This window comes from Salmo salar, chromosome 13 (assembly GCF_965601325.2).
Source record: "Salmo salar chromosome 13, fSalSal1, whole genome shotgun sequence".
Taxonomy (NCBI): Eukaryota; Metazoa; Chordata; class Actinopteri; order Salmoniformes; family Salmonidae; genus Salmo; species Salmo salar.
The window spans coordinates 62,676,572-62,703,579 of record NC_138303.1 but is presented as its reverse complement, the minus strand read 5'-3'; the positions used below and the strand labels follow the sequence as shown (position 1 = coordinate 62,703,579).

Below are 27,008 nucleotides of genomic sequence, written 5' to 3'. Positions count from 1 at the left end.
ACAAATTGCATGGACTCACTGTGTGGAATAGTGTTTAACAATTTTTGAATTACTACCTTTTCTGTACACCACACATACAGATAATTTTAAGGTCCCTCAGTCACTGGGAATTTCAAACAGATTCAACCACAGAGCAGGGAGGTTTTCCAATGCCTCGCAAAGAAGGGCACCCATTGGTAGATGGGTAAAAATACATTGAATATCTGAGCTTGGTGAAGTTATTCATTACACTTTGGATGGTGTATCAATACACCCAGTCACTACAAAGATACAGGCGTCCTTCCTAACTCAGTTGCCGGAGAGGAAGGAAACCACTCAGGGATTTCACCATGAGGCCAATGATGACTTGAAAAAAGTTTAATGGCTGTGATAGAAAACTGAGGATGGATCAACAACATTAACTTTAAAAAAAAAATGGAACACTAGTCACTTTAATGTTTACATCTCTTGCATTACTCATCTCATGTATATACAGTAGACTAGTATAGATTACAGTATCTTAGTCTATGCCGCTCTGACATCACTCATCCATATATTTATACGTTCTTAACATTCCTTCCTTAGATTTGTGTGTATTGGGTATATGTTGTTAAATTGTTAGATATTGCTGCACTGTCGAGAACTAGAAGCACAACCATTTTTCTACACCAACATTAACATCTGCTAAACACGTATGTGACTAATAAAACATTGATTTAATTGACAGAGTGAAAAGGAGGAAGCATGTACAGAATAAAAATATTCCAAAACATGCATCCTGTTTGTAACAAGGCACTAAAGTAATACTGTAAAAAATGTGATAAAACAATTCACTTTGTCATGAATACAGTTATGTTTTGGGCAAATCCAATACAACTGACTACCACTCTATTTAAGCATAGTGGTGGCTGCATCATGTTATAGGTATGCTTGTAATTGTTATGGACTGCAGAGTTTTGCCAGGATAAAAAAAGCTCCATTCCATTTCTAAGCACAGACAAAATGCTAGAGAAAAACTTGGTTCAATCTGCTTTCCACCAGACACTGGGAGATGAATTCACATTTCAGAAGGACAATAACCTAAAAAACAAGGCCAAATCTACACTGGAGTTGCTTAGCGAGAAGACATTGAACATTCCTGAGTGGCTGAGTTAAATCTAAGTCAAAACTACAGCAAAACCTGAAAATGGTTGTCCAGCAATGATCAACCAATTTGACATCGCTTGGAGAATTTAAAGAATAAAAAAGTAAAATTAAAAAAGAAAAAGTGCAAATGTTGCACAATCCAGGCGTGGAAAGCTCTTAGAGACAGGCTCAGCTGTAATCGCTGCCAAAGCTGCTTCTACAAAGTATTGACTCAGGGATGTGAATTCTTAAGTAATTGAGAGTTCTGTATTTCATTTGATATATTTGAAAAAAAATGTCTAAATACATGTTTTCACTTCATCATTATGGGGTATTTTGTGTAGATGGTGAGAAATCTATTTAATCCAGCCTGTAACACAAAAAGTAAAATAAAGGGTATGAATATTTTAAGGCACTGTACATATGTTATACCTTAATGCACGCTTTAATTTCCATTAGAATTAAGTGATTATCAGGTTGTAAAACAGTTCTACATTTTGAATGTTTTAACTTGGCATATCACACATTTGAAATCAATGGTATTTTGAAATGAATGTGTGATGCATGCGCCAATTTTAGTGATAGGAAGTTAAACCTCTGAATCAGGATCGCAATGAAATGTTTCTTTGTTAAATACCTCACAGCTGTGTTAAATGCACAAACTGAGATTGGGTCCTAAATTGGATGCTCTTTTAACACAAAGGTCATTAAAAAAAAAAAAGCATTCAACATGCACATAAGACCATCAGGTGTGGAATATTATAAATGTTTTTGAGTGGCCCTACATGGGAAAAGGTTTGAAAGTGCCATATCCTAGGGTAAGGCAACTGATAAACAAAGCAAATATAATCCAATTGCGATCCAGTCAAAATAGCATAACATTTAGTTATCAATGTCAAGCAATGTACTTGATGAGAAACATTTGCTTTGTATGCTGATATCAAAATGTATAACTCGACATTGGCTGGTTGACCTGCTAGTAAATGGCCAAATCTAAATATTAGCTGAGAATAGTTTTGATTTAAGTTAGTCGGGCTATATCAAATTAATGGATTCTCAATTTGACCAGTGTAGAAAACATTTTTGGGGGAAAACCACCATCACCCCCATTGACTTTTGGTTAGCAGTGGCTAAAAGTTTAAAGTGGCCGTTTTAAAGAAAACCAAATGACACATTGCACTTTCAATGCGAGACACCATTTAACTTAGGTCTTAAATACCAAAAGTATCCTTTAAAAAGGCACTACACATATTCAGTCAACAGCAGCCCCACCACTTGGTTTGCAAAAAGGGTACGGGATCACAGGGCTGGAGAAATATAACCACTCAAAATTCATAGGAGCTGTCCACGTGAAAATGATAGTTTAAAGCATATTTTGAAGCTATAGTGTTTATAAAACAGACATTTACAACATACATGCTTCTCTGGCTAAATATGCCATAGTTTTCATAATAAAAAAACTTTAGTTTGCATGCCCAAATAAGTCGCCTTGCATGCCCTGTGATTTTGGGACACACACACCACATATCAATATATACCCAGTGATACTTGGAAGAATAGAACTTATGATGCCCAATGAGCTTAGTACAACTGTGTTGCCCAAAATATAAGGTTGTTTTAAACAGTTTACAAATACTATGATTTTGATCTCATGTACTATCAGTCCTTTCTTGCATATTCATTTAAAGGTAGTTACATAACATTTCTCCAACCCATCCTTCAGCTTTATATCAAACCAAGTATTTCGGTCTAACATTTGGCTGAAAAATAAATTATGGATTGTACCTTAAACAAAGTTAAAATGTGTGCATTTAGCTAACAATAAATGTTTCAGATACAAAATGCCAAGTAAAGCCTTCTGGATGCTTCACATTAAATATATTCACTGCCATGCCATCCAGCTCGACAAACGTATGAGTGACAGTTCCTTACATTATTTGTTGGACATTCAGACCTCAAGTGGTCTGTCAAAGAGTCAATGGCCTACACTACCAGGTGTGTAAATCCTACTATATGCCACAACTCCAAATTAAATGGGAAAGATAAGTGCTATCCAAAATTACTTATATTTATCATTTTGAACAGCACCTGTCTTTTCTATTGATTTGTGCTTCAGGCATATAGCTGGACATGAACTTATTTAGTCAGACTAATTTTGAGGTCTGAAAACACCTGAAGCCAATTTAAGAATAAACTATTACATTAAACCTAAATGCAACAGCATTATGTTAAAAACAAGTACACCAGACTAGTACAGTGAGGGAAAAAAGTATTTGATCCCCTGCTGATTTTGTACATTTTCCCACTGACAAAGAAATTATCAGTCTATAATTTTAATGATAGGTTTATTTGAACAGTGAGAGACAGAATAACAAAAAAACTCCAGAAAAACATGTCAAAAATGTTATAAATTGATTTGCATTTTAATGAGGGAAATAAGTATTTGACCCCCTCTCAATCAGAAAGATTTCTGGCTCCCAGGTGTCTTTTATACAGGTAACGAGCTGAGATTAGGAGCACACTCCTAAAGGGAGTGCTCCAAACCGCAGCTTGTTACCTGTAAAAAAGACACCTGTCCACAGAAGTAATCAATTAGATTCCAAACTCTCCACCATGGCCAAGACCAAAGAGCTCTCCAAGGATGTCAGGGACAAGATTGTAGACCTACACAAGGCTGGAATGGGCTACAAGACCATCGCCAAGCAGCTTGGTGAGAAGGTGACAACAGTTAGTGTGATTATTCGCAAATGGAAGAAACACAAAAGAACGGTCAATCTCCCTCGGCCTGGGGCTCCATGCAAGATCTCACCTGAGTTGCAATGATCATGAGAACGGTGAGGAATCAGCCCGGAACTACACGGGAGGATCTTGTCAATGATCTAAAGGCAGCTGGGACCATTGTCACCAAGAAAACAATTGGTAACACACTACGCCGTGAAGGACTGAAATCCTGCAGCGCCCGCAAGGTCCCCCTGCTCAAGAAAGCACATATACATGCCCGTCTGAAGTTTGCCAATGAACATCTGAGTGATTCAGAGGACAACTGGGTGAAAGTGTTGTGGTCAGATGAGACCAAAATGGAGCTCTTTGGCATCAACTCAACTCGCTATGTTTGGAGGAGGTATGCTGCCTATGACCCCAAGAACACCATCCCCACCATCAAACATGGAGGTGGAAACATTATGCTTTGGGGGTGTTTTTCTGCTAAGGGGACAGGACAACTTCACCGCATCAAAGGGACGATGGACGGGGCCATGTACCGTCAAATCTTGGGTGAGAACCTCCTTCCCTCAGCCAGGGCATTGAAAATGGGTCGTGGATGGGTATTCCAGCATGACAATGACCCAAAACACACGGCCAAGGCAACAAAGGAGTGGCTCAAGAAGAAGCACATTAAGGTCCTGGAGTGGCCTAGCCAGTCTCCAGACCTTAATCCCATAGAAAATCTGTGGAGGGAGCTGAAGGTTCGAGTTGCCAAACGTCAGCCTCGAAACCTTAATGACTTGGAGAAGATCTGCAAAGAGTGGGACAAAATCCCTCCTGAGATGTGTGCAAACCTGGTGGCCAACTACAAGAAACGTCTGACCTCTGATTGCCAACAAGTGTTTTGCCACCAAGTACTAAGTCATGTTTTGCAGAGGGGTGAAATACTTATTTCCCTCATAAAAATGCAAATCATTTTATAATGTTTTTGACATGGGTTTTTCTGGATTTTTTTGTTGTTATTCTGTCTCACTGTTCAAATAAAGCTACCATTAAAATTATAGACTGATCATTTCTTTGTCAGTGGGCAAACGTACAAAATCAGCAGGGGTTCAAACACTTTTTTCCCCTCACTGTAGGTGTATGCACATACAATATGCTTTGAGCTCTCCACTCAAATGAAGCCTCACGTGTTTGGGAACCATTACCAATTTTCCCCCCCCCATTTTGTTGAGGAATTGATAGCTCTGTCTGCAGAAAAAGCTTGCTGTTTGAAAAGAGAAAATAAGGTTAATATCAATGACATACAGCAACATTCAAGACAAAATACATAACTGAAGCATGTATAATCAAAATGAGATTTATTGTCAATTACTTTATCAAAACCAATCTTCCTTAAACATTATTCTCTCATTTAGAGATTTTGGCACAAAATCTTGTATTATACATAATTCTTCAAGACATACTGACTCAGTTTATACAACATTGGTGAACGCGATTTCTATCAGGATCACCACATCAATAATAAAATATACTTTTACAACTGGGTTTCCATTCAAAAGTGTCAACACAAGTCAAGTTGTGAAGAAACTATATTAAACGACCTCTGATATTGTCAATGCAATAGGTAGTGGAACACTTGTCATCCACAATATTCTAAATTCACAACTTTTTTCAAAAGTGTGGTGGGATACTGGTATAATGTAGTCACTTACACCATTTGTTATACTACCTTTAAAAAAAAAAAAAAAAACAGGCCAAGTTGGCAGCAGCGGGTTCCGCCTCCTCAGCTTCCGACAGCAGAATCCACTTTAGCAATAAAGAAAAATAGGGGCGCTAAATAAAAACATCCTTCAGCAGAATAGTAATGATTCACAAAGAGACCATTTCTAACCAAACCGTGGTAACCAACTATATTTGTTTGTCCCCCCCATTCTGGTTCAAGAGCCAATATGAACTAATAATCTAAGATAAAACTCTTTGTGAAACATCACCGTACTCCATTTATTTTTTCTTCAATTCCAATAAAACTTGACTGCTAAATTCAAAAAGCCCCCATTTCTTTATATTTGGGCGTGAAATCAGTTAGATTTGTATATTTACAGGTTAAATTCTTAATGCACAGAGCTTAATAAAAGAAAAGTTGAATATAAATTGAACAAATTGAAGTAATTACTCAACTTAAACTAACAGAGAAACATAAGTTCCAGTGTATACCTAAAGTTATTTTAAAACTTGAAATACCTTCTCAGATGTTTTTCAAGGTTATCAAATCATCAGCTTTTCTTGTTAAGAGATCCTTACCATGGAGCCAAGCAGACAGGGACGTTCTGTAACCCATTCATCCAGCATGGTTGAACAATCATCACCTAGAAGAAAACTGGCAACAAGGTTTAACGAGTAACGTGTTCTTATATCATTGGTTTCATAAGACTTCACACATGCTCATTCAACATTTAAGTAATGATCTCAAAACAGTTTTAAGTGTTCATAAATTCCCCTGATATTTTTTTTTTTTACTCTGAAGTTAAAGCAGGTTCAGTCTCAACATCTGAAAATAGATAAAAGTACTTGACCCTACATTTTGAGTGATGCGCTTGCACTCTCTGCACACTTCGTGCAGAACTCCACCGAGACGTGGTTCTTGTCCACGTGCAGACAGACGCCACCAGAAGTCTCTGTCTCCATCTTCACAAGTTTCCTAGGCAAGGCATAATCATGGTCTTCGTTCTTGTTGGACTCCTGGAAAAGTGAGGAAGATAATTTCATGCCGTTCACACCGCTCAGCCTTGACAACAGCTGGGCTAACATACTCTCGTTGGCCAACACAGCTCTCAGGTACCTCGATTCATCTTCCAACTCTTCCACCCTCTTATTCAATTGGACGTTCTCCTGTTTAAGTATGTGGTTTTCTGATGACAGAGACCCAACTTTATTCTCCAGCCCGTTGACATATTCCTTCTTTTTCAGACGATTCATTCTTGCAGCGATGGCGTTCTTGTTGATCATGCGCCCAGACAGGTTCTCTCTCCACTTCCTTTTCTGACCAGCAGACATTCCTTCTGGCGATGGCGTCCTGGACGTGCCGATTCCAAAATCTTGATCTGTTGTGTTACCCACACCTAATTCGGTCAATCCAATGTCGAAAAGAGGGGAGACTGCGTCCTTCTTAAATGTCCAGTTTAACTTGTCGATTCCAAATAAACCATCAAGCTCTAATCCGACTGTACTATCCCCATTCTCTGAGCTCATGTCTTCGTAGGGACTCGTTTTAAAATGTATAGTTTCAAAGTCAGGGACTTCAATTTCAAAAGGACAATTTGAGGTGTGCACCTCCACATCAGTGTTGTCTGAATGACCTCTTCGTCTGGTGATCATTTTAGCTTTTGACGATGGGCACCACCTATTTATTTCCGCTCCAGTCTGGACTCTGCATACATTTTCTGTGAGGATACACAAAAGGACATTGATAAGTAACATTGTTTTTAATTAGGTCGGTTTAAAGAATCTGTTGGGTTTCAACAGATTAGCAATGAAATAAATATTTGAGCATTCAGTGAGTAAGTTGCACCTATTCTTCAGATTCCCTCCATTATCTCAATTCCCATTTGGAAGGGCCTTCTGTCTTGAGGCCATGCACGTTTCCTTTACCAAATATAAAATCACGTTCTTGTGATCCAAAAATTTTAGTAATGTGTTCTTTATTGCCATGTCTGTTTGTGGCAAGGCTTGCCTTCGCTAACAAGTTAGGTTCTAAATAACATGCTCCTGATAAATATAAGCTAATTTAGCTAGCTAAAATTACCATCCCTAGTGAATAAGTTGTTGGCGACATCCTCGTCAAATCTGTGCAGTTGTGTAAAAACACTTAAAAAGTACCACTTAACTATTTTTGGGGGGTATCTGTACTTTAATAAAGAATTGACACCTTTTACTTTACTACATTCCTAAAGAAAATAATGTACTTTTTACTCCTTTTCCCTGACACCCAAAAGTACATGTTACATTTTGAATGCTTAGACCATTTTCCTGTCCTGCTAATTCACACACTTAAAACTTACTAAAGTATATTTTAGCAATTACATTTACTTTTGATATTTAGAAACCAATAGTTTTACTCAAGTAATATTTTACTGAGTGACTAACTTTTAATTGAATAACTTCCTATTAAAAAGGTATCTATATACTTTTACTCAAGTAAACTCAGTAAAAAAAGAAACGTCCCTTTTTCAGGACCCTGTCTATCAAAGATAATTCGTAAAAATCCAAATAACTTCACAGATCTTCATTGTAAAGGGTTTAAACACTGCGTCCCATGCTTGTTCAATGAACCATAAACAATTAATGAACATGCACCTGTGGAACGTTCATTAAGACACTAACAGCTTACAGACGGTAGGCAATTAAGGTCACAGTTATGAAAACTTAGGACACTAAAGAGGCCTTTCTACAGACTCTGAAAAACACCAAAAGAAAGATGCCCAGGGTCCCTGCGTGAGCATGCCTTAAAAGGCATGAGGACTGCAGATATCGCCAGGGCAATAAATACTGTGAGACGCCTAAGACAGCGCTACAGGGAGACAGGACGGACAGCTGATAGTCCTCGCAGTGGCAGACCACGTGTAACAACACCTGCACAGGATCGGTACATCCGAACATCACACCTGCGGGACAGGTACAGGATGGCAACAACAACTGTCGGAGTTACACCAGGAACACACAATTCCTCCATCAGTGCTCAGACTGTCCGCAATAGACAGAGAGGCTGGACTGAGGGCTTGTAGGCCTGTTGTAAGGCAGGTCCTCACCAGACATCACCGGCAACAACGTCGACTACGGACACAAACCCACCGTCGCTGGACCATTCATGACTGGCAAAAAGTGCTCTTCACTGACGAGTCGCAGTTTTGTCTCACCAGGGGAAATGGTCGGATTCACGATAATCGTCAAAGGAATGAGCGTTACACCGAGGCCTGTACTCTGGAGCAGGATCGATTTGGAGGTGGAGGGTCGGTCATGGTCTGGGGCGGTGTGTCACAGCATCATCAGACTGAGCTTGTTGTCATTGCAGGCAAACTCAACGCTGTGCGTTACAGGGAAGAAATCTTCCTGCCTCATGTGGTACCCTTCCTGCAGGCTCATCCTGGCATGACCCTCAAGCATGACAATGCCACCAGCCATACTGCTCATTCTGTGCGTGATTTCCTGGAAGACAGGAATGTCAGTGTTCTGCCATGGCCAGCGAAGAGCCCGGATCTCAATCCCATTGAGCACGTCTGGGACCTGTTGGATCGGAGGGTGAGGGCTAGGGCCATTCCCCCCAGAAATGTCCAGGAACTTGCAGGTGCCTTGGTGGAAGAGTGGAGTAACATCTCACAGAAAGAACTGGCAAATCTGGTAAGTCCATGAAGAGGAGATGCACTGCAGTACTTAATGCAGCTGGTGGCCACCAGATACTGACTGTTACTTTTGACCACCCCTTTGTTCAGGGACACATTGTTCAATTTCTGTTAGTCACATGTCTGTGGAACTTGGTCAGGTTGTGTCTCAGTTGTTGAATATTGTTCTGTTCATACAACAAAACAAATAAACATTTTATTTAAAGTTTGCTGAAAATAAACACAGTTGACAGTGAGAGCAAGTTGATTTTTTTACTGAGTTTATAACAATTGGGTACTTTTTCCACCACTGTAGCTGTGAGGGTCTTTGTCGAAAAAAATGAAAGGCTGTTTTATATGAACATTTCTTGTGCAGCTGTTCAAAGCAGGCTGCATCTAGGCACCAAAATATTGTCTGAGAATATAGCTAGCCAGTAGCTACACAGAAATTTGGGAATGATTCCATACTGCCATACACAGGCTGCGTTTCAAACTCATAAAATATACACCCTCGTCCACTTACCCTGGCCTTATGCCCTAGGGGGAATACCCGTCACCATCTTGGATGTCGGTCCAAACAAGGGAAGTTCACAACGTAAGCCCCTCAGCCCTTGTTTTTGATCGAGATTGCGAGTGTACAATTATGTTCACTTCAGGGCCTGAAACACCCCATAATTCAATTTGCGATGATTGTACATCCGCTAAGAAAAGTCAGACAAAACTTAAAACCTCAACGGCAATATGGAGAAGTCAACATACAAGTAAAAACGAATCTAAATAAATTAGAAAATTGTGCTACTTATGCACATGACAGCTCAAAAAAGTCTAGTAAAAGTAATTATGTTTGGTTAGGTTTTGGAAATTGTAGAAATAAAACATTCCTTCAGAAGTTCCAGCTAGGCATGCTGAAGTTAGTTAGCTAATTAATTTGCTAGTTGTTATACAGTAGGCAAATATTAATAATTATATAGAAAATGTAAGTAAACATGCAATCATAATTGACTGTAATGCATATAAAGCATGCGCAAGGTACCGGTGGCTGAAAAAACAATCATCGCGGGATTAACGCATTTCCGGGCAAGGGCGGTCCATTTAAAAAAAAATCATTCCTTCCTCCCTCCCTCACCCTGCAAGTGTATACTCGTCAGACGTCATGATACGTCATCAGAAGTGTCCACTTCATTTGAGGGGAGACAGTGTGTCTTTTAAGTGTTTGCAACGCAACCACAGTTGGTTGAGCATCACAAATTCGGTCCTGCGCGCCCCCCCCCCCCCCCGGAAGACAGATAACACCCATAAACGTCCATGTTTAGTTGCATGTGGTTCGATTGAAGTTAGAAAATGCTCCGTTACTAAATTATATAAAATGTTTTTGGCCATGAAGTAAACCAACAATGTGTGCGCCCTGTCAATGTAAATATTTGAAATGGACAAGATAGCAGCGTACGCATTTGATTAAGTGCGTCACGGAGCAACACATGTATTTCATTTAATAATGGTGCATGTTCTTAATTCAAACGAACCCCATGCAACTAACTTAGTCATGGAAGTTTAGAACAATGTTCTCTTTTAAGTCTGGAATTGAGGAAGTATCCCCAAGTAAAGGGTTGTCACTAGTTACAATCACAGTCAATGGATATAGTATATCATTAAACTATTTGCTTTTTGGTCTTAATATTAAGCTTACTATAGCAGTGTGGTTTAAAATCCGATTTGAAGATGATACATCGCAGAAATGGGCTGGGTTTATGGCTGTGGTGCGTTACCGCATTAACATAGCTAACTAACTTTAAATAAAAATAACGTTGGCGAAAACACCAACTACTTAGTAACGTGAGCATTATCTCAATTATCACGCGAGTACTTGCATGGATTGCTAGGATGTTCCAACAAATGTAAATTGACAAGCTAACTAACTAGGGCTAAAGACATTAGCCTTACTAGCGTTAGGTAGCTAGCTACACTTGAAGCTGAGTAGTGTAAAGCATACCTAGCACAGAATCTGACCAACCTTTACTTGGGTGGTACCAGGTTAGCGTTACTTTAGACGGCCATTGGCATTGCGCACAAACAATGTCTGACACGGCATTTAAGTACTGTAACCACACACTTACCGTCCGTCAAGCTTTAACTGGATCAGATTGTATATATTTGTTTGCAGTATTCTTCAGGTTCTTGTAGGAAAATATAAAATGTTGTTTGAAAGTCGGTAAACTTACTGACCACACAAACTGAGAGAACTTCGAAACGTACAAAAGATGGCGACTCACCGGCGGAAATTCAGAACGTTAACACTGAGGCGCCATACAGTTAGTATTTATGACGCGTCCAAAACAAAACAACTCGGAGGTGTGAGACTTCAGTGCTTTCAAGCCAACTGGTAACTCGAAAACAAACCGAGCTCCGACTGGGGGAAATCGTTTTGAACTGTCATCCAACTCAGAATTCCAACTCGGGAACTTGGGCCTCTTTCTAGACCTCCGACCTGAAGATCACTGACGTCATGTGACCTCGTATTTTTCCCAGTTGTGTTAAACGCACCATTAGAAACTCTGTGCTGTTCGCGTTGTTCTCTGCTCATGGATGATTTTTATAACTAACCCAAAAACTAGGCTTATTGTTCTATATGAGGTTACCACAGCCACAAAGTCAAAATTGTCTATATCGTCATGTTTTGCTGTTGTAATATTCATTTAAGTTTAGCAGTGTGGTTAAGGTTAGGTTAAATATCGGAATTTAATAAGATAAATTGTAGAAATAGGCGGAGTTTGTGACTTTGTGGCTGTGGTAACCATGGTGATAATGGTGCTTTCAAGACAACTGGGAACAAGGTCAAATCAAATCTTATTTGTCACATGCGCTCAATACAACAGGTGTAGACCTTACCGTACAATTCTTACTTACAAGCACTTAAGCAACAATGCAACTCGAGAAATATAAAAAATATTAACAAAAACATGTATAAAAAAGTAACAAGAAAATTGCATAACAATAATGAGGCTAGATAAAGGGGGTACTGGTACAGAGTCAATGTGCAGTGGTACAGGTTACTTAAAGTAATTTGTAAAGTGACTATGCATAGATAAACAGAGAGTAGCATCAGTGTAAAAACGAAGGGGAGGTGGGGGGGTGTAAATGTAAATAGTCCGGGTGGCCATTTTAATAATTGTTCAGCAGTCCAAAAGGCTTTCGGAGCCATCATCGACTCAGTGGGTTTTGTCCAACATGTCTCTGGACCTACTCACTGCCACAGTCATACTCTGGACCTAGTTTTGTCCCATGGAATAAATGTTGTGGATCTAAATGTTTTTCCTCATAATCCTGGACTATCGGACCACCATTTTATTACGTTTGCAATTGCAACAAATAATCTGCTCAGACCCCAACCAAGGAGCATTAAAAGTCGTGCTATAAATTCTCAGACAACCCAAAGATTCCTTGATGCCCTTCCAGACTGCCTCTGCCTACCCAAGGACGTCAGAGGACAAAAATCAGTTAACCACCTAACCGAGGAACTCAATTTAACCTTGCGCAATACCCTAGATGCAGTTGCACCCCTAAAAACTAAAAACATCTGTCATAAGAAACTAGCTCCCTGGTATACAGAAAATACACGAGCTCTGAAGCAAGCTTCCAGAAAATTGGAACGGAAATGGCGCCACACCAAACTGGAAGTCTTCCGACTAGCTTGGAAAGACAGTACCGTGCAGTATCGAAGAGCCCTTACTGCTGCTCGATCATCCTATTTTTCCAACTTAATTGAGGAAAATAAGAACAATCCGAAATTTCTTTTTGATACTGTCGCAAAGCTAACTAAAAAGCAGCCTTCGCAAATGGAGGATGGCTTTCACTTCAGCAGTAATACATTTATGAACTTCTTTGAGGAAAAGATCATGATCATTAGAAAGCAAATTACAGACTCCTCTTTAAATCTGGGTATTCCTCCAAAGCTCCATTGTCCTGAGTCTGCACAACTCTGCCAGGACCTAGGATCAAGGGAGATACTAAAGTGTTTTAGTACTATATCTCTTGACGCAATGATGAAAATAAGCATGGCCTCCAAACCCTCAAGCTGCATACTGGACCCTATTCCAACTAAACTACTGAAAGAGCTGCTTCCTGTGCTTGGCCCTCCTATGTTGAACATAATAAACGGCTCTCTATCCACCGGATGTGTACCAAGCTCACTAAAAGTGGCAGTAATAAAGCCTCTCTTGAAAAAGCCGAATCTTGATCCAGAAATTATAAAAAACTATCGGCCTATATCGAATCTTCCATTCCTCTCCAAAATTTTTGAAAAAGCTGTTGCACAGCAACTGACTGCCTTCCTGAAGACAAACAATGTATACGAAACGCTTCAGTCTGGTTTTAGACCCCATCATAGCACTGAGACTGCACTTGTGAAGGTGGTAAATGACCTTTTAATGACGTCAGACCGAGGCTCTGCATCTGTCCTCGTGCTCCTAGATCTTAGTGCCGCTTTTGATACCATCGATCACCACATTCTTTTGGAGAGATTGGAAACCCAAATTGGTCTACATGGACAAGTTCTGGCCTGGTTTAGATCTTATCTGTCGGAAAGATATCAGTTTGTCTCTGTGAATGGTTTGTCCTCTGACAAATCAATTGTAAATTTCGGTGTTCCTCAAGGTTCCGTTTTAGGACCACTATTGTTTTCACTATATATTTTACCTCTTGGGGATGTCATTCGAAAACATAATGTTAAATTTCACTGCTATGCAGACGACACACAGCTGTACATTTCAATGAAACATGGTGAAGCCCCAAAATTGCCCTCGCTAGAAGCCTGTGTTTCAGACATAAAGAAGTGGATGGCTGCAAACTTTCTACTTTTAAACTCGGACAAAACAGAGATGCTTGTTCTAGGTCCCAAGAAACAAAGAGATCTTCTGTTGAATCTGACAATTAATCTGGATGGTTGTACAGTCGTCTCAAATAAAACTGTGAAGGACCTCGGCGTTACTCTGGACCCTGATCTCTCTTTTGAAGAACATATCAAGACTGTTTCAAGGACAGCTTTTTTCCATCTACGTAACATTGCAAAAATCAGAAATTTTCTGTCCAAAAATGACGCAGAAAAATTAATCCATGCTTTTGTTACTTCTAGGCTGGACTACTGCAATGCTCTACTTTCCGGCTACCCGGATAAAGCACTAAATAAACTTCAGTTAGTGCTAAATACGGCTGCTAGAATCCTGACTAGAACCAAAAAATTTGATCATATTACTCCAGTGTTAGCCTCCCTACACTGGCTTCCTGTTAAGGCAAGGGCTGATTTCAAGGTTTTACTGCTAACCTACAAAGCATTACATGGGCTTGCTCCTACCTATCTTTCCGATTTGGTCCTGCCGTACATACCTACACGTACGCTACGGTCACAAGACGCAGGCCTCCTAATTGTCCCTAGAATTTCTAAGCAAACGGCTGGAGGTAGGGCTTTCTCCTATAGAGCTCCATTTTTATGGAATGGTCTGCCTACCAATGTGAGAGACGCAGACTCAGTCTCAACCTTTAAGTCTTTACTGAAGACTTATCTCTTCAGTAGGTCCTATGATTAAGTATAGTCTGGCCCAGGAGTGTGAAGGTGAACGGAAAGGCTGGAGCAACGAACCGCCCTTGCTGTCTCTGCCTTGCCGGTTCCCCTCTTTCCACTGGGATTCTCTGCCTCTAACCCTTTTACAGAGGCTGAGTCACTGGCCTACTGGTGTTCTTCCATGCCGTCCATGGGAGGGGTGCGTCACTTGAGTGGGTTGAGTCACTGACGTGGTCTTCCTGTCTGGGTTGGCGCCCCCCCCCCCCCCCTTGGGTTGTGCCATGGCGGAGATCGTTGTGGGCTATACTCGGCCTTGTCTTAGGACGGTAAGTTGGTGGTTGGAGACATCCCTCTAGTGGTGTGGGGGCTGTGCTTTGGCAAAGTGGGTGGGGTTATATCCTGCCTGTTTGGCCCTGTCCGGGGGTATCATCGGATGGGGCCACAGTGTCTTCTGATCCCTCCTGTCTCAGCCTCCAGTATTTATGCTGCAGTAGTTTATGTGTCGGGGGGCTAGGGTCAGTCTGTTACATCTGGAGTATTTCTCTTGTCTTATCCGGTGTCCTGTGTGTATTTAAATATGCTCTCTCTAATTCTCTCTTTCTCTCTTTCTGTCTTTCTCTCGGAGGACCTGAGCCCTAGGACCATGCCTCAGGACTACCTGGTATGATGACTCCTTGCTGTCCCCAGTCCACCTGGCCGTGCTGCTGCTCCAGTTTCAACTGTTCTGCCTGCGGCTATGGAACCCTGACCTGTTCACCGGACGTGCTTGTTGCACCCTCGACAACTACTATGATTATTATTATTTGACCATGCTGGTCATTTATGAACATTTTAACATTTTAACATTTTGACCATGTTCTGTTTTAATATCCACCCTGCACAGCCAGAAGAGGACTGGCCACCCCTCATAGCCTGGTTCCTCTCTAGGTTTCTTCCTAGGTTTTTGGCCTTTCTAGGGAGTTTTTCCTAGGGAGTTTTTCCTAGCCACCGTGCTTCTTTCACATGCTTTGCTTGCTGTTTGGGGTTTTAGGCTGGGTTTCTGTACAGCACTTTGAGAATATCAGCTGATGTACGAAGGGCTATATAAAAATAAATTTGATTTATGGCTTGGGGGTAGAAGCTGTTAAGGAGCGTTTTGGTCCAAGACTTGGCGCTCTGGTATCGCTTGCCATGCAGTAGCAGGGAGAACAGTCTATGACTTCGGTGACTGGAGTCTTGGATAATTTTTTGGGCCTTCCTCTGACACCGCCTCGTATATAGGTTCTGGATGTCAGGAAGTTTGGCCCCAGTGATGTACTGGGCCGTACGCACTACCCTGTAGCGCCTTGCGGTCAGATGCCGAGCAGTTGCCATACCAGGTGGTGATGCAACTGGTCAGGATGCTCTCGATGGTGCAGCTGTAGAACTTTTTGAGGATCAGGGGACCCACAAGTCGTGGCCTCTTCACAACTGTCTTGGTGTGTTTGAACTATGATAGTTTGTTGGTGATCTTGACCCGCTCCACTTCAGCCCTGTCAATGTTAATGGGGGCTTGTTCGGGACTCCTTTTCCTGTAGTCCACGATCACTCCTTTGTCTTGCTCACGTTGAGGGAGAGGTTGTTGTCCTGGCACCACACTGCCTGGTCTCTGACCTCCTCCCTATAGGCTGTCTCATCGTTATCAGACCTACCACTGTTGTGTCATCAGCAAATGTAATGATGGTGTTGGAGTCGTGCTTGGCAACTCAGTCGTGGGTGAACAGGGAGTACAGGAGGGGACTAAGCACGCACCCCTGAGCCACCCAGTGTTGAGGATCAGCGTGACAGATGTGTCGTTGCCAACCCTTACCAACTGGGGCGGCCCGTCAGGAAGTCCAGGATCCAGTTGCAGAGGGAGGTGTTTAGTCCCAGGGTCCTTAGCTTAGTTATGAGCTTTAAGGGCACTATGGTGTTGAATGCTGAGCTGTAGTCAATGAATAGCATTCTCACATATAGTTGAAGTCGGAAGTTTACATACACTTAGGTTTGAGTCATTAAAACTCGTTTTTCAACCACTCCACAAATTTCTTGTAAACAAACTATAGTCTTGGCAAGTCGGTTAGGACATCTACTTTGTGCATGACACAAGTAATTTTTCCAACAATTGTTTACAGACAGATTATTTCACTTATAATTCACTGTATCACAATTCCAGTGGGTCAGAAGTTTACATACACTTGGTTGACTGTGCCTTGGAAAATTCCAGAAAATGATGGCATGGCTTTAGAAGCTTCTGATTGACATCATTTGAGTGAATTGGAGGTGTACCTGTGGATGTATTTCAAGGCCTACCTTCAAACGCAGTGCCTCTTTGCTTGACATCATGGGAAAATCAAAAGAAATCAGAAAAGACCTCAGTATAAAGTATAAACACCATGGGACCATGCAGCCATCATACCGCTCAGGAAGGAGACGCGTTCTGTCTCCTAGAGATTAACGTACTTTAGTGCGAAAAGTGCAAATCAATCCCAGAACAACAGCAAAGGACCTTGTGAAGATGCTGGAGGAAACAGGTCCAAAATTATCTATATCCACAGTAAAATGAGTCCTATATCGACATAACCTGAAAGGCCGCTCAGCAAGGAAGAAGCCACTGCTCCAAAACCGCCATAACAAAAAAAAACAGACTATGGTTTGCAACTGCACATGGGGAAAAATATCATACTTTTTGGAGAAATGTCCTCTGGTCTGATGAAACAAAAATAGAACTGTTTGGCCATAATGACCATCGTTATGTTTCGAGGAAAAAGGGGGAGGCTTGCAAGCCGAAGAACACCATCCCAACCGTGAAGCACGGGGGTGTCAGCATCATGTTGTAGGGGTGCTTTTCTGCAGGAGGGACTGGTGCACTTCACAAAATAGATGGCATCATGAGGTAGGAAAATTATGTGGACATATTGAAGCAACATGTCAAGACATCAGTCAGGAAGTTAAAGCTTGGTCGCAAATGGGTCTTCTAAATGGACAATGACCCCAAGCATACTTCCAAAGTTGTGGCAAAATGGCTTAAGGACAATAAAGTCAAGGTATTGGAGTGGCCATCACAAAGCCCTGACCTTAATCCTATAGAAAATGTGTGGGCAGAACTAAAAAAGCGTGTGCGAGCAAGGAGGCCTACAAACCTGACTGTTACACCAGCTCTGTCAGGAGGAATGGGCCAAAATTCACCCAACTTAATGTGGGAAGCTTGTATAAGGCTTCCCAAAATGTTTGACCCAAATTAAACAATTTAAAGGCAATGCTACCAAATACTAATTGAGTGTGTGTAAACTTCTGACCCACTGGGAATGTGATGAAAGAAATAAAAGCTGAAATAAGTAATTCTCTCAACTATTATTCTGACATTTCACATTCTTAAAGTAAAGGGGTGATCCTAACCTACCTAAAACGGGGAATTTTTACTTGGATTAAATGTCAGGAATTGTGAAAAACTGAGTTTAAATGTATTTGGTTAAGGTGTATGTAAACTTTTGACTTCAACTGTATATATTTTTTTGTTTTGTTGTTACATTGTTTGCAAACTGATATGTGACATGTATTAATGCCAAAATAACATACAAAACAGGCAAGCCCCACCCCATTTTTTAAAAACTATATATTTATTTATTTTTGCCTGAAAATGTGGGGCTCAAAACAGGTGGGGCACTGCCCCCTCTGCCCTGAATGACGGGTTGCCATTGCATAGCCCTAAATAAAAAAGTAAACATGGACTATTAATTACATCATTTTTTTCACATGGTTGGGGTGCGACAATTTTCAGATATCAAAATGGTGTCATGGGCCAAAAAAGTTTGGATGGCGTGCAGTAAACCCCTGGGGATTTCACAAAGTCAAATTGGCATATCGTAAAAAGTCATGAAAACAAACATTTGCTTTTTGGTCATAATTTAAGGTTAGGGTTAGCAGTGTGATTACGGTTATGGTTCAAGTTTAAAATCACATTTTAAGAAGATAAATTGTAGAAATAGAATGAGTTTATGACTTTGTAGCTATGGTACCTAGTGACGACCAACATGCAGGAACGGTCCGAATAGGCCCACAGTTCACTTTCTTGACGCTGGGGGGCAATGTTGAGTCGATCTAGAATGTGGGGTTTCCATGGAAATAGGGGAACGCAGACATCTCTCTCAGCAGACAGTAAGGTGTCAAACAATCAGCTGTTTTGTGAAGTTTTAGCTAGCCAACATGGGTAAGAAGTCATCCGATGAAGACAAGACTACGTTGGCGGAGGCCTTTATCAATTTTCAGTAAGCACTGTTTTATTAACCTTATTAGCTAATAAACTAAACCAATGTTGCAACGCTGGTTTATTGTAAATATCACTCTCCAAAGTCAGTGAACTAACGTTAGCTAGCTAGTAAGCGAGACAGTTTGGCTAGCTAGCTAGATTTGCTTGTCAGTTTACCAAGCTAGCTGCGATCCGAATTGAAAAGCCGTAAATGTAAAGCCTACTTTTTTATGATCTATCCATTCAACTAGCTAGCTATATAGAATGACGCAGAAAGTCACGAGGTATGTTATAGCTAGATACATAATCTAGAGGCAAAAGAAACGCACACCTATTTAGGCGAGGTGCTGGCTATCGGAGTAGAACACTTGACAAATTAAAGGAGTGCCGAACACTCTAGGAGCTGAGACGCAATAACGTAATAACCAACGTTTCGTTATACCCTGATGAAGACAGCTTGTCTGTCGAAACGTTGGTTATTAGGTTATTGCATCTGAGCCCCAAGTGTGCGGCTCTCCTTTAATTTTTCATAGCTAGATACATAACCTTTGAAATAGACAGAGACATTAAGCCTCTCTAGTTTGATAGACCTTAACGGTTTGAGCAACAGAAATTGAACGTGCCAGCTTTTTGACATTGACTCAAACCACACATTCCCAGACTATGACTTACTTGTGTGTTGTATTTAGGCTCCAAGTTAAGAGAAAGGAAATACAAGAGTGCCAGGAGGAGGTCAGTCAACTCGAGACAAAGAAGCAAAGATACACAGAATTGGTGAGAACATTAAGCAATTGTGAATTCACAGGGTCTGTATTCATTTTACATTCACCAAAACATCAGTAGTTTTATTTTGCAACAGTTTTATTACTTTAGGACAAAGCCCCCCCCCCCAGCACTACACAGTGGATTCAAATAATCAAAGCTTGATGATGTGTTGGTTATTTGAATCAGCTGTGGAGTGCTAGGTGCACATTTGGGTTTTTGACCAAAGATCATTGACTAGACTACCTACAGACTCATTGAGTGAGAGAATCTACACTATAAAATTATTAAGTGTTTTGTGCTCACAGAGGGAGCAGTTGAAAGAGGAGCAGTTGGGGCACATAAAGGTCTTGCGGAAGCAGGCTAAAGAACAGGAGAGTAAGCTGGAGCAGAGAGAGGTAGTCAACAAAGAGCAGGTGGAACAAGCTCTGCAGCAGAACTTGGAACTAGTCCGCAGCCAGGAGAAAGAACTGGCAGGTAGTCTCTAGGCTCTCCAATACAATATAACGTAATCATAAAGCTACCTGTCAATAACTGTTTTTACCATCCACCGGTACTCCCCACCTGGAATATTATGAATGTGCAATATTAATGTAACATGAATACAAATAGTTTGTCCCTGTGCGTGAGAGAGCTGCGCGCTGAAGTCAGCCGCCTGGAGGAGGAAGTGCTCGTCTTGCACGCCGAGAGGCACATCAGGCAGGAGTATAAGATGACCGGAAGCCAAGAGCACCAGCAGCAGATCCAGCACCTGGAGGCTGAGCTGGCTCAGATGCAGAAGGGGTTTCAGGAGATGGCAGGTACATGCACTCACAGGCTTGGCTCCTATAAGGGATGGATAACTAGGCCTATATTTTCTGGGAAGTCAACTCTTATTCGGACCCCTGTAACCCTATACAAACCAGTAACTTGTTTTAGGAATAAACTTTTCTTGCAAAGCGAGATTAAACCTCAAAATTATTTAATCAAAGAAATAATATTTACAAAAACAAAAGTCAATTCATTTACAAGACCGAGAGAGACAGATGTCCTCACAGCTTTTCCTTGACCGTGTCTCTTACTTCTACAGACAATATTCAGCGCTCTCTTGATGTAACTTTCAATGAAATTGACAAGAAGACAGTGCATCTCATAGATGAAAAAAAACAGCTGGCTACAGAGGTAAGACATAAGGCACATCAGCAGAACAGATTTCTTTAGTTTTGATGATGATACACTTTTTCCTCAGATGGCCATCAAACACCTTGACAAGCACAGCCGACAGGAGATCAAAGAGAATGAGTGGCTGAAGAGAGAGGTATGGCGTATGTGTGGTTGAAAATATAAACAGCACATTAGGTTTGCTTTAATTTACAGTTCATAATCTGGTAGTCATCATGATTTGTTCTAAAAGAAAGCATAAGAAAGCACAGTAAGACCCATCATTACATACCATAATAATATGGTAGCAATTGGGGTTTTGTTTGTGTGACCCTATTGTTACACAGTATACACTGAGTGCACGAAACATTAACACTTAAACTTTAGTCCCCCCCACCCCACCCTACAAGGTGTCGAATGCGTTCCACAGGGATGCTGGCCCATGTTGACTCCAATGCTTTCCACAGTTGTCAAGTCGGCTGGATGTTCTTTGGTTGTTGAATAAAGTATTACCAGACATGATCAGAAAGCACATCCCCTTGCTCCAGGGGTCTGTACTAGAAAGATGGATGCATGAGTATAAGTTAGCCAGCTAACTGTCCAAAATCATTTCATGTTTGAGAAATATAGATTTAAAATTAACAATAGATTTAAAACAACCAATATACACGTTTTCTTAATCAACCAGAAAATCAAGTTTGTGTGGCTGTTTATCAAATTTAGTTGGCTAATTGAATAATCCTGCTTTCTGGAATACCCCACAGCTTGCTATTTACACAAGAGAGGTATCCATTACAGCATTGGCCGTCCAACAACTGGAGGAGGAGAATCTTGAGCACATGAGTCAACTGTTTGAGCGTCGCCTGGAGGACCTGCAAATCTCTAGGTCCCTCACCTCAACATAACTCTTCACCCACATTCATATACTGTAGATGGCCATTTGCCCTTATTTCACTGTGTGACATGACATGTCATATGTTACTGAATAAAACTGGACAGCCTGGTCCCAGATCAGTTTGTGTTGTATAGCCAACTCCTATGGTCGTCGTCATGCCATTTTTAGGCAAGACAGCACAAACAGATCTGGGACCCGGCCATCAATTATATGCAATGCTATTCTATTAATCCACTCACCTGTGGTAAAACGGCTCTCTCCTTGCTTTCCATCTGTGGTCTCACTCATCTCTCTGCTCTCCTGTCCACAGAAACGTCTTCTTGACTCAGGCGGCAGGACTGGGACCCTCTGACTCCACAGTACAGGAGACCGTTATGAAGAGTAACGCTCTCAAATCAGAGAAAAAGTTGTCACATGCGCCGAATACAACAGGTGTAGACCTTACAGGGAAATGCTTACTTACGAGCCCCTAACCAGCAAAGCAGTTAAAAAAAATACGGATAAGAATAACGTAAAAGTAACAAGTAATTAAAGAGCTGCAGTAAAATAACAATAGCGAGACTATATACAGGGGGGTACCGGTACAGAGTCAATGTGCGGGGGCACCGGTTAGTTGAGGTAATATGTACATGTAGAGTTATTAAAGTGACTATGCACAGATGATAACAACCAAGAGTAGCAGCGGTGTAAGGGGGGGGGGGGGTGCAAATAGTCTGGGTAGCCATTTGATTAGTTGTTCAAGAGTCTTATGGCTTGGAGGTAGAAGCTGTTTAGAAGCCTCTTGGACCTAGACTTGGCACTCCGGTACTGCTTGCCGTGCAGTAGCAGAGAGAACAGTCTATGACTAAGGTGGCTGGAGTCAGACAATTTTTAGGGCCTTCCTCTGACACCGCCTGGTATAGAGGTCCTGAATGGCAGGAAGCTTGGCCCCAGTGATGTTCAGGGTCTTTCGCACTACCCTCTGTAGTGCCTTGCGGTCGGAGGCCGATGAAGTTGCCATACCAGGCAGTGATGCAACCCGTCAGGATGCTCTCGATGGTGCAGCTGTAGAACATTGAGGATATGAGGACCCATGCCAAATCTTATCAGTCTCCTGAGGGGAAATAGGTTTTGTCGTGCTCTCTTCACGACTGTCTTGGTGTGCTTGGACCATGTTAGTTTGTTGGTGATGTGGACACCAAGGAACTTGAAGCTCTCAACCTGCACCACTGCAGCCCTGTCGATGAGAAACGGGGGCGTGCTCGGTCATCTTTTCTCTGTAGTCCACAATCATCCCCTTTGTCTTGATGACATGGAGGGAGAGGTTGTTGTCCTGGCACCACACGGCCATGTCTCTGACCTCCTCCCTATCTCATCGTTGATCAGGCCTACCACTGTTCTGTCGTCGACAAACTTAATGATGGTGTTGGAATTGTGCCTGGCCGTGCAGTCATGAGTGAACAGGGAGTAGAGGAGGGGACTGAGCACACACCCGAGGAGCCCCTGTGTTGAGGATCAGCGTGGCGGATGTGTTGTTACCTACCCTTACCACCTGGGGGCGGCCCGTCAGGAAGTCCAGGATCCAGTTGCAGAGGGAGGTGTTTAGTCCCAGGGTCCTTAGCGTATTGATGAGCTTTGAGGGCACTATGGTTTTGAATGCTGAGCTGTAGTCAATGAAGAGCATTCTCACATAGGTGTTCCTTTTGTCCAGGTGGGAAAGGGCAGTGTGGAGTGCAATAGAGATTGCATCATCTGTGGATCTGTTGGAGTGGGTCTAGGGTTTCTGGGATAATGGTGTTGATGTGAGCCATGACCAGCCTTTCGAAGGACTTCATGGACTGTGGCCAACCATCAGGTTATGATGATGATGATCAATTGTATTTTTTATTTGACAAATCCTTGTACAAATGTCAGCAACAAGATGAATTGAAAGTACAACTTAATGACATTATTAAATACAAATTAACAAAACACCATAATATACAAACACAGCTATCGTCAACTGTTTAGCAAGCAAACCAAAGCTGGGATGGCACAGCAGAGAGAGTTCTCAGTCCTGCAGTGTAGATCCTAGGTCTAGGATGTCTTTCAAATTGAAACTATTGATATTTTTTTGTTGCTGACAAGTGATGACATTTGTCCAGTGTTTCCAGTAGTGCAGCTCCTTGACTAGAAGCAGGGAAGACCACAAGAGGGACAGAGTAGTGATTCCTTGTCACTTTTGGAGTTTGTGCAACTGTTGCTGCCTTAGACTGTATTGACAAGCATATATCACAAATCTAAATATGTTGGCCTTTCTGAAATACTCACGTTTCTTAATCATCTGTTATTGCCACTTACAAATGTCAATTATCACAATCGTCTGACAAAATAATTTATTTGTCACATGCTTTGTAAGCAACAAGTGTAGACTAACAAATGCTTACTTATGGGACCGTAGCAACAATGCAGAGAAAAAAAAAAAGAGAAATAAAATAGAAAAATGCACAATTTCACATGAAATGGGAAGCAAGTAGAAATAGACATACCTGATCTACAATTAAAATGTTTTCGGGGACGACGACTTTCCTTTGATGATTGTTTTACTAACCAATCTTCCACTAAGTGGGCACCAGCGTGCCACTGGGAAGGGTGCTGTGATCAGTATCGTCTAACTCTAATGGGAGGCCCGCCCGGGTACAGGAAGCCACTGAGTCACAGCTCCCTTCCCAAGACTATTTGGCAACATGGCAACACTCATTTCCGTCTAAGACGGCATGTCCTCTCAGCTCAACTCAAGATAAAAACTTAAACTAACAATGGCTACCAGCAAGTTCCTCTCTTGGAATGTGGCACTTTCATTTACTGAGCTAATTATTTTCACCCCTAACCCTATCCAAATTTCCTCCATATTGGATACTGTACGGGCTTTTATCTTTCAGTAAATCACTGTAGTCATTTTAACCCCTCCCCCCTCCCAATGTCTAATGATTCCCACCAGACGGGGTAAGCAGCAGCCCCGTACCTCCCCTCCACCCAGCAACGGAAGCATGGCGGGCTCAAAAGCAGGCCAAAGAGTTGGAGAGGGATGAAACAAGCGGCAGATGCAGCGAGGCAGCCTACAGACCAACAGAGGACCCCCTTCAGGACCTCAGTGTGCTTCTGTACGGCAGCCAGACCTACCTGCAGGTAAGAGCCATCTCAGGCTATTCTCGGAATCAACATATCCGTTAGACGTATAGAGATTCAGTTTTATTTCAACTCTATGGGCATATCTCAATAATCAAATGTGGTTTCCTCTACTCACCTTTCCTCCATCTGTGCCGACATTAAAGAGGAATCTTATAACACAATTCAACTCAGCTTCCCTCGACCATGGGCATAAGCTCTGTTTACAACAGTTGTCTCTGGCATTCACCTTGCTTTGGCCAATAGTTCTTCCATTTGAGGGTGGCTCAGGTCGAAGAGAAAGCAAAAACATGGTCCAACCCATTTTTGTTTTTCTTAGTTGGCAAAGTTAATGTAGAAAGATAAAGCTGTACTGGCAGCCTCCATCGTCATCTGTCGATAGATATATAGGTCAGCGACAGCACAAGCTAGAGCTCGTAGCTACACTGAACAAAACTATAAAAGCAACATGTAAAGGTGTTGGTCCCATGTTTTATGAGCTGAAATAAAAGAACCCAGAAATGTTCCATACGCAACAAAACCTTTTTCTCTCAAATGTTTACATTCCTGTTAGTGAGCATTTCTCCTTTGCCAAGATAATCCATCCACCTGACAGGTGTGGCATATCAAAAAGCTGATTAAACAGCATAATAATTACAGGTGGACCTTGTTCTTGGGACAGTAAAAGGCTACTTTAAAATGTGCAGTTTTGTCACTCAACACAATGCCACAGATGTCTCAAGTTGAGGAAGTGTGTAATTGACATGCTGACTGCAGGAATGTCCACCAGAGATGTTGCCAGAGAATTGAATGTTCATTTCTTTACCATAAGCCCCCTCAAACGTCATTTTAGAGAATTTGACCGTACGTCCAACCTGCCTCACAACCGCGGACCACGTGTATGGCGTTTGTGTGGGCGAGCGGTTTGCTGATGTCAATGTTGTGAATGGAGTGCCCCATGATGGCGGTGAGGTTATGGTATGGGCAGGCATAAGCTTCAGAAAACGAACACAATTGCATTTTATCGATGGCAATTTGAAATCACAAAAATACCATGGCGAGATCCTGAGGCCAATTTTTGACCAATGGATGCATATCTGTATTCCCAGTCATGTGAAATCCATAGATTAGGGCCTAATGTATTTATTTCAATTGACTAATTTCCTCATATGAACTGTAACTCAGTAAAGTGTTCATGTTGCATTTATATTTTTGTTCATTATAAATATTACAGCAGTGTGGCTTGGGTGTTCCTTATGCATGCTGCTAAATCACAGCACTAATCTGTATCCACACCATGTGCCCACCTGGGAATTTCATTTTACCACAGTGTTGAAGAGAAGATGATTTTAGTAAGGTGCTAAACAAAATCATGAATGTGACGTCGAACTTCGCTATCCTTTTGACACATGCCATTCATTTTAGATTCAGAAGGTATTGAATCCTCCTAAAAAAAAAAAAAAAAAATGCCCCAGGGACAGAGGCTTAAGTGAAGAAAGGGAGCGAAAGAGAGAGACTTAGGGATTGCCTCTCTCTGCCACCTCTTGGCAGTGGATGCAATCGAGACAACATAGGGATCTGAGAGTAACAATCTCTCTCCTTGTTGCGATGGGAAATCTTGGGCCAAACAGGATGCGTCGCTTATATGAGACTACTCCCTTCCCTCTCTGTGCTGGCCAGCAGGGAGACATGCACCTGGGCCCTCTGGAGATGAAGCTGCTGACTGTGGTGGGCCAGGCCCTTCCCCTGCACCCTGTGCCATCCGAGACCCCCGGCTCCGAAGGCTCCTCCTCAGCTCCCGAAGACTGGCCCCTCACTGCCCGCATCATCCACAAGAGGTTCAAGTAGCCAGGCCCAAGTACTAATACACACACTTTTATAAATCTAGCATTGGCCTCATGTTGGGATCAGAGACATGTATTACCATTAAACCTGCAATGATACTACAAACGCAAGGGTCTAAGAATGTTCTCTTTAGGAACAATTGTGCCACATGATGCTTCACAGGTTTAAAGCAGCTCAGAGTAGAAGTATTGATGTAGGTTCTGTCCATATAAATCTTATTCATTAAGATCGATAAGACTCACACGTAACTGATGT

At 41.8% G+C, this 27,008-nt stretch overlaps 2 protein-coding genes across 8 annotated transcripts; one reads left to right on the top strand and one right to left on the bottom strand.

The window, feature by feature from the left end:
- Positions 1-5,153: 5,153 nt before the first annotated feature.
- LOC106567538 (uncharacterized) lies at positions 5,154-11,755 on the bottom strand. Of its 4 annotated transcripts, none has more exons than XM_014136924.3 (4): positions 11,456-11,755; positions 6,389-7,250; positions 6,112-6,187; positions 5,154-5,616 (listed from the first exon to the last, which is right to left on the bottom strand). In XM_014136924.3, exons 2-4 carry the CDS (start codon positions 7,183-7,185, stop codon positions 5,542-5,544), a joined length of 948 nt encoding a protein of 315 aa, XP_013992399.2. In that variant the 5' UTR covers positions 7,186-7,250; positions 11,456-11,755; the 3' UTR covers positions 5,154-5,541. The 4 variants fall into 4 exon arrangements, 3 of the variants coding, with proteins under 3 accessions (XP_013992399.2, XP_013992398.2, XP_013992400.2); XM_014136923.3 differs by having other exon boundaries at positions 11,300-11,744; XR_001320095.3 differs by having other exon boundaries at positions 6,112-7,250; positions 11,300-11,734.
- Positions 11,756-18,814: 7,059 nt separating this feature from the next.
- ccdc83 (coiled-coil domain containing 83) lies at positions 18,815-26,863 on the top strand. 4 transcript variants are annotated; one of them, XM_014136921.3, is made up of 10 exons: positions 18,815-19,004; positions 19,675-19,759; positions 20,056-20,224; positions 20,380-20,547; positions 20,817-20,908; positions 20,976-21,044; positions 21,652-21,773; positions 22,093-22,214; positions 24,742-24,929; positions 26,592-26,863. In XM_014136921.3, exons 1-10 carry the CDS (start codon positions 18,943-18,945, stop codon positions 26,754-26,756), a joined length of 1,242 nt encoding a protein of 413 aa, XP_013992396.1. In that variant the 5' UTR covers positions 18,815-18,942; the 3' UTR covers positions 26,757-26,863. The 4 variants fall into 4 exon arrangements, with proteins under 4 accessions (XP_013992396.1, XP_013992394.1, XP_045549383.1 ...); XM_014136919.3 differs by having other exon boundaries at positions 18,821-19,004; positions 26,589-26,863; XM_045693427.2 differs by lacking the exon at positions 20,056-20,224 and having other exon boundaries at positions 18,821-19,004; positions 20,382-20,547; positions 26,589-26,863.
- The last annotated feature ends 145 nt before the right edge of the window (positions 26,864-27,008 follow it).

Coding starts and splice junctions, on each gene's coding strand:
- LOC106567538 (XM_014136924.3), bottom strand. CDS start 7,185: ATGATCACCAGACGAAGAGGTCATTCAGACAACACTGATGTGGAGGTG. Junction 6,188..6,388: donor GCAAGCGCATCACTCAAAAT/GTAGGGTCAAGT, acceptor CCTTGTTGCCAG/TTTTCTTCTAGGTGATGATT. Junction 5,617..6,111: donor CCTGTCTGCTTGGCTCCATG/GTAAGGATCTCT, acceptor TTATTGCTAAAG/TGGATTCTGCTGTCGGAAGC.
- ccdc83 (XM_014136919.3), top strand. CDS start 18,943: ATGGGTAAGAAGTCATCCGATGAAGACAAGACTACGTTGGCGGAGGCC. Junction 21,774..22,092: donor GAGGACCTGCAAATCTCTAG/GTCCCTCACCTC, acceptor TCCTGTCCACAG/AAACGTCTTCTTGACTCAGG. Junction 22,215..24,741: donor ACATGCGCCGAATACAACAG/GTGTAGACCTTA, acceptor GATTCCCACCAG/ACGGGGTAAGCAGCAGCCCC.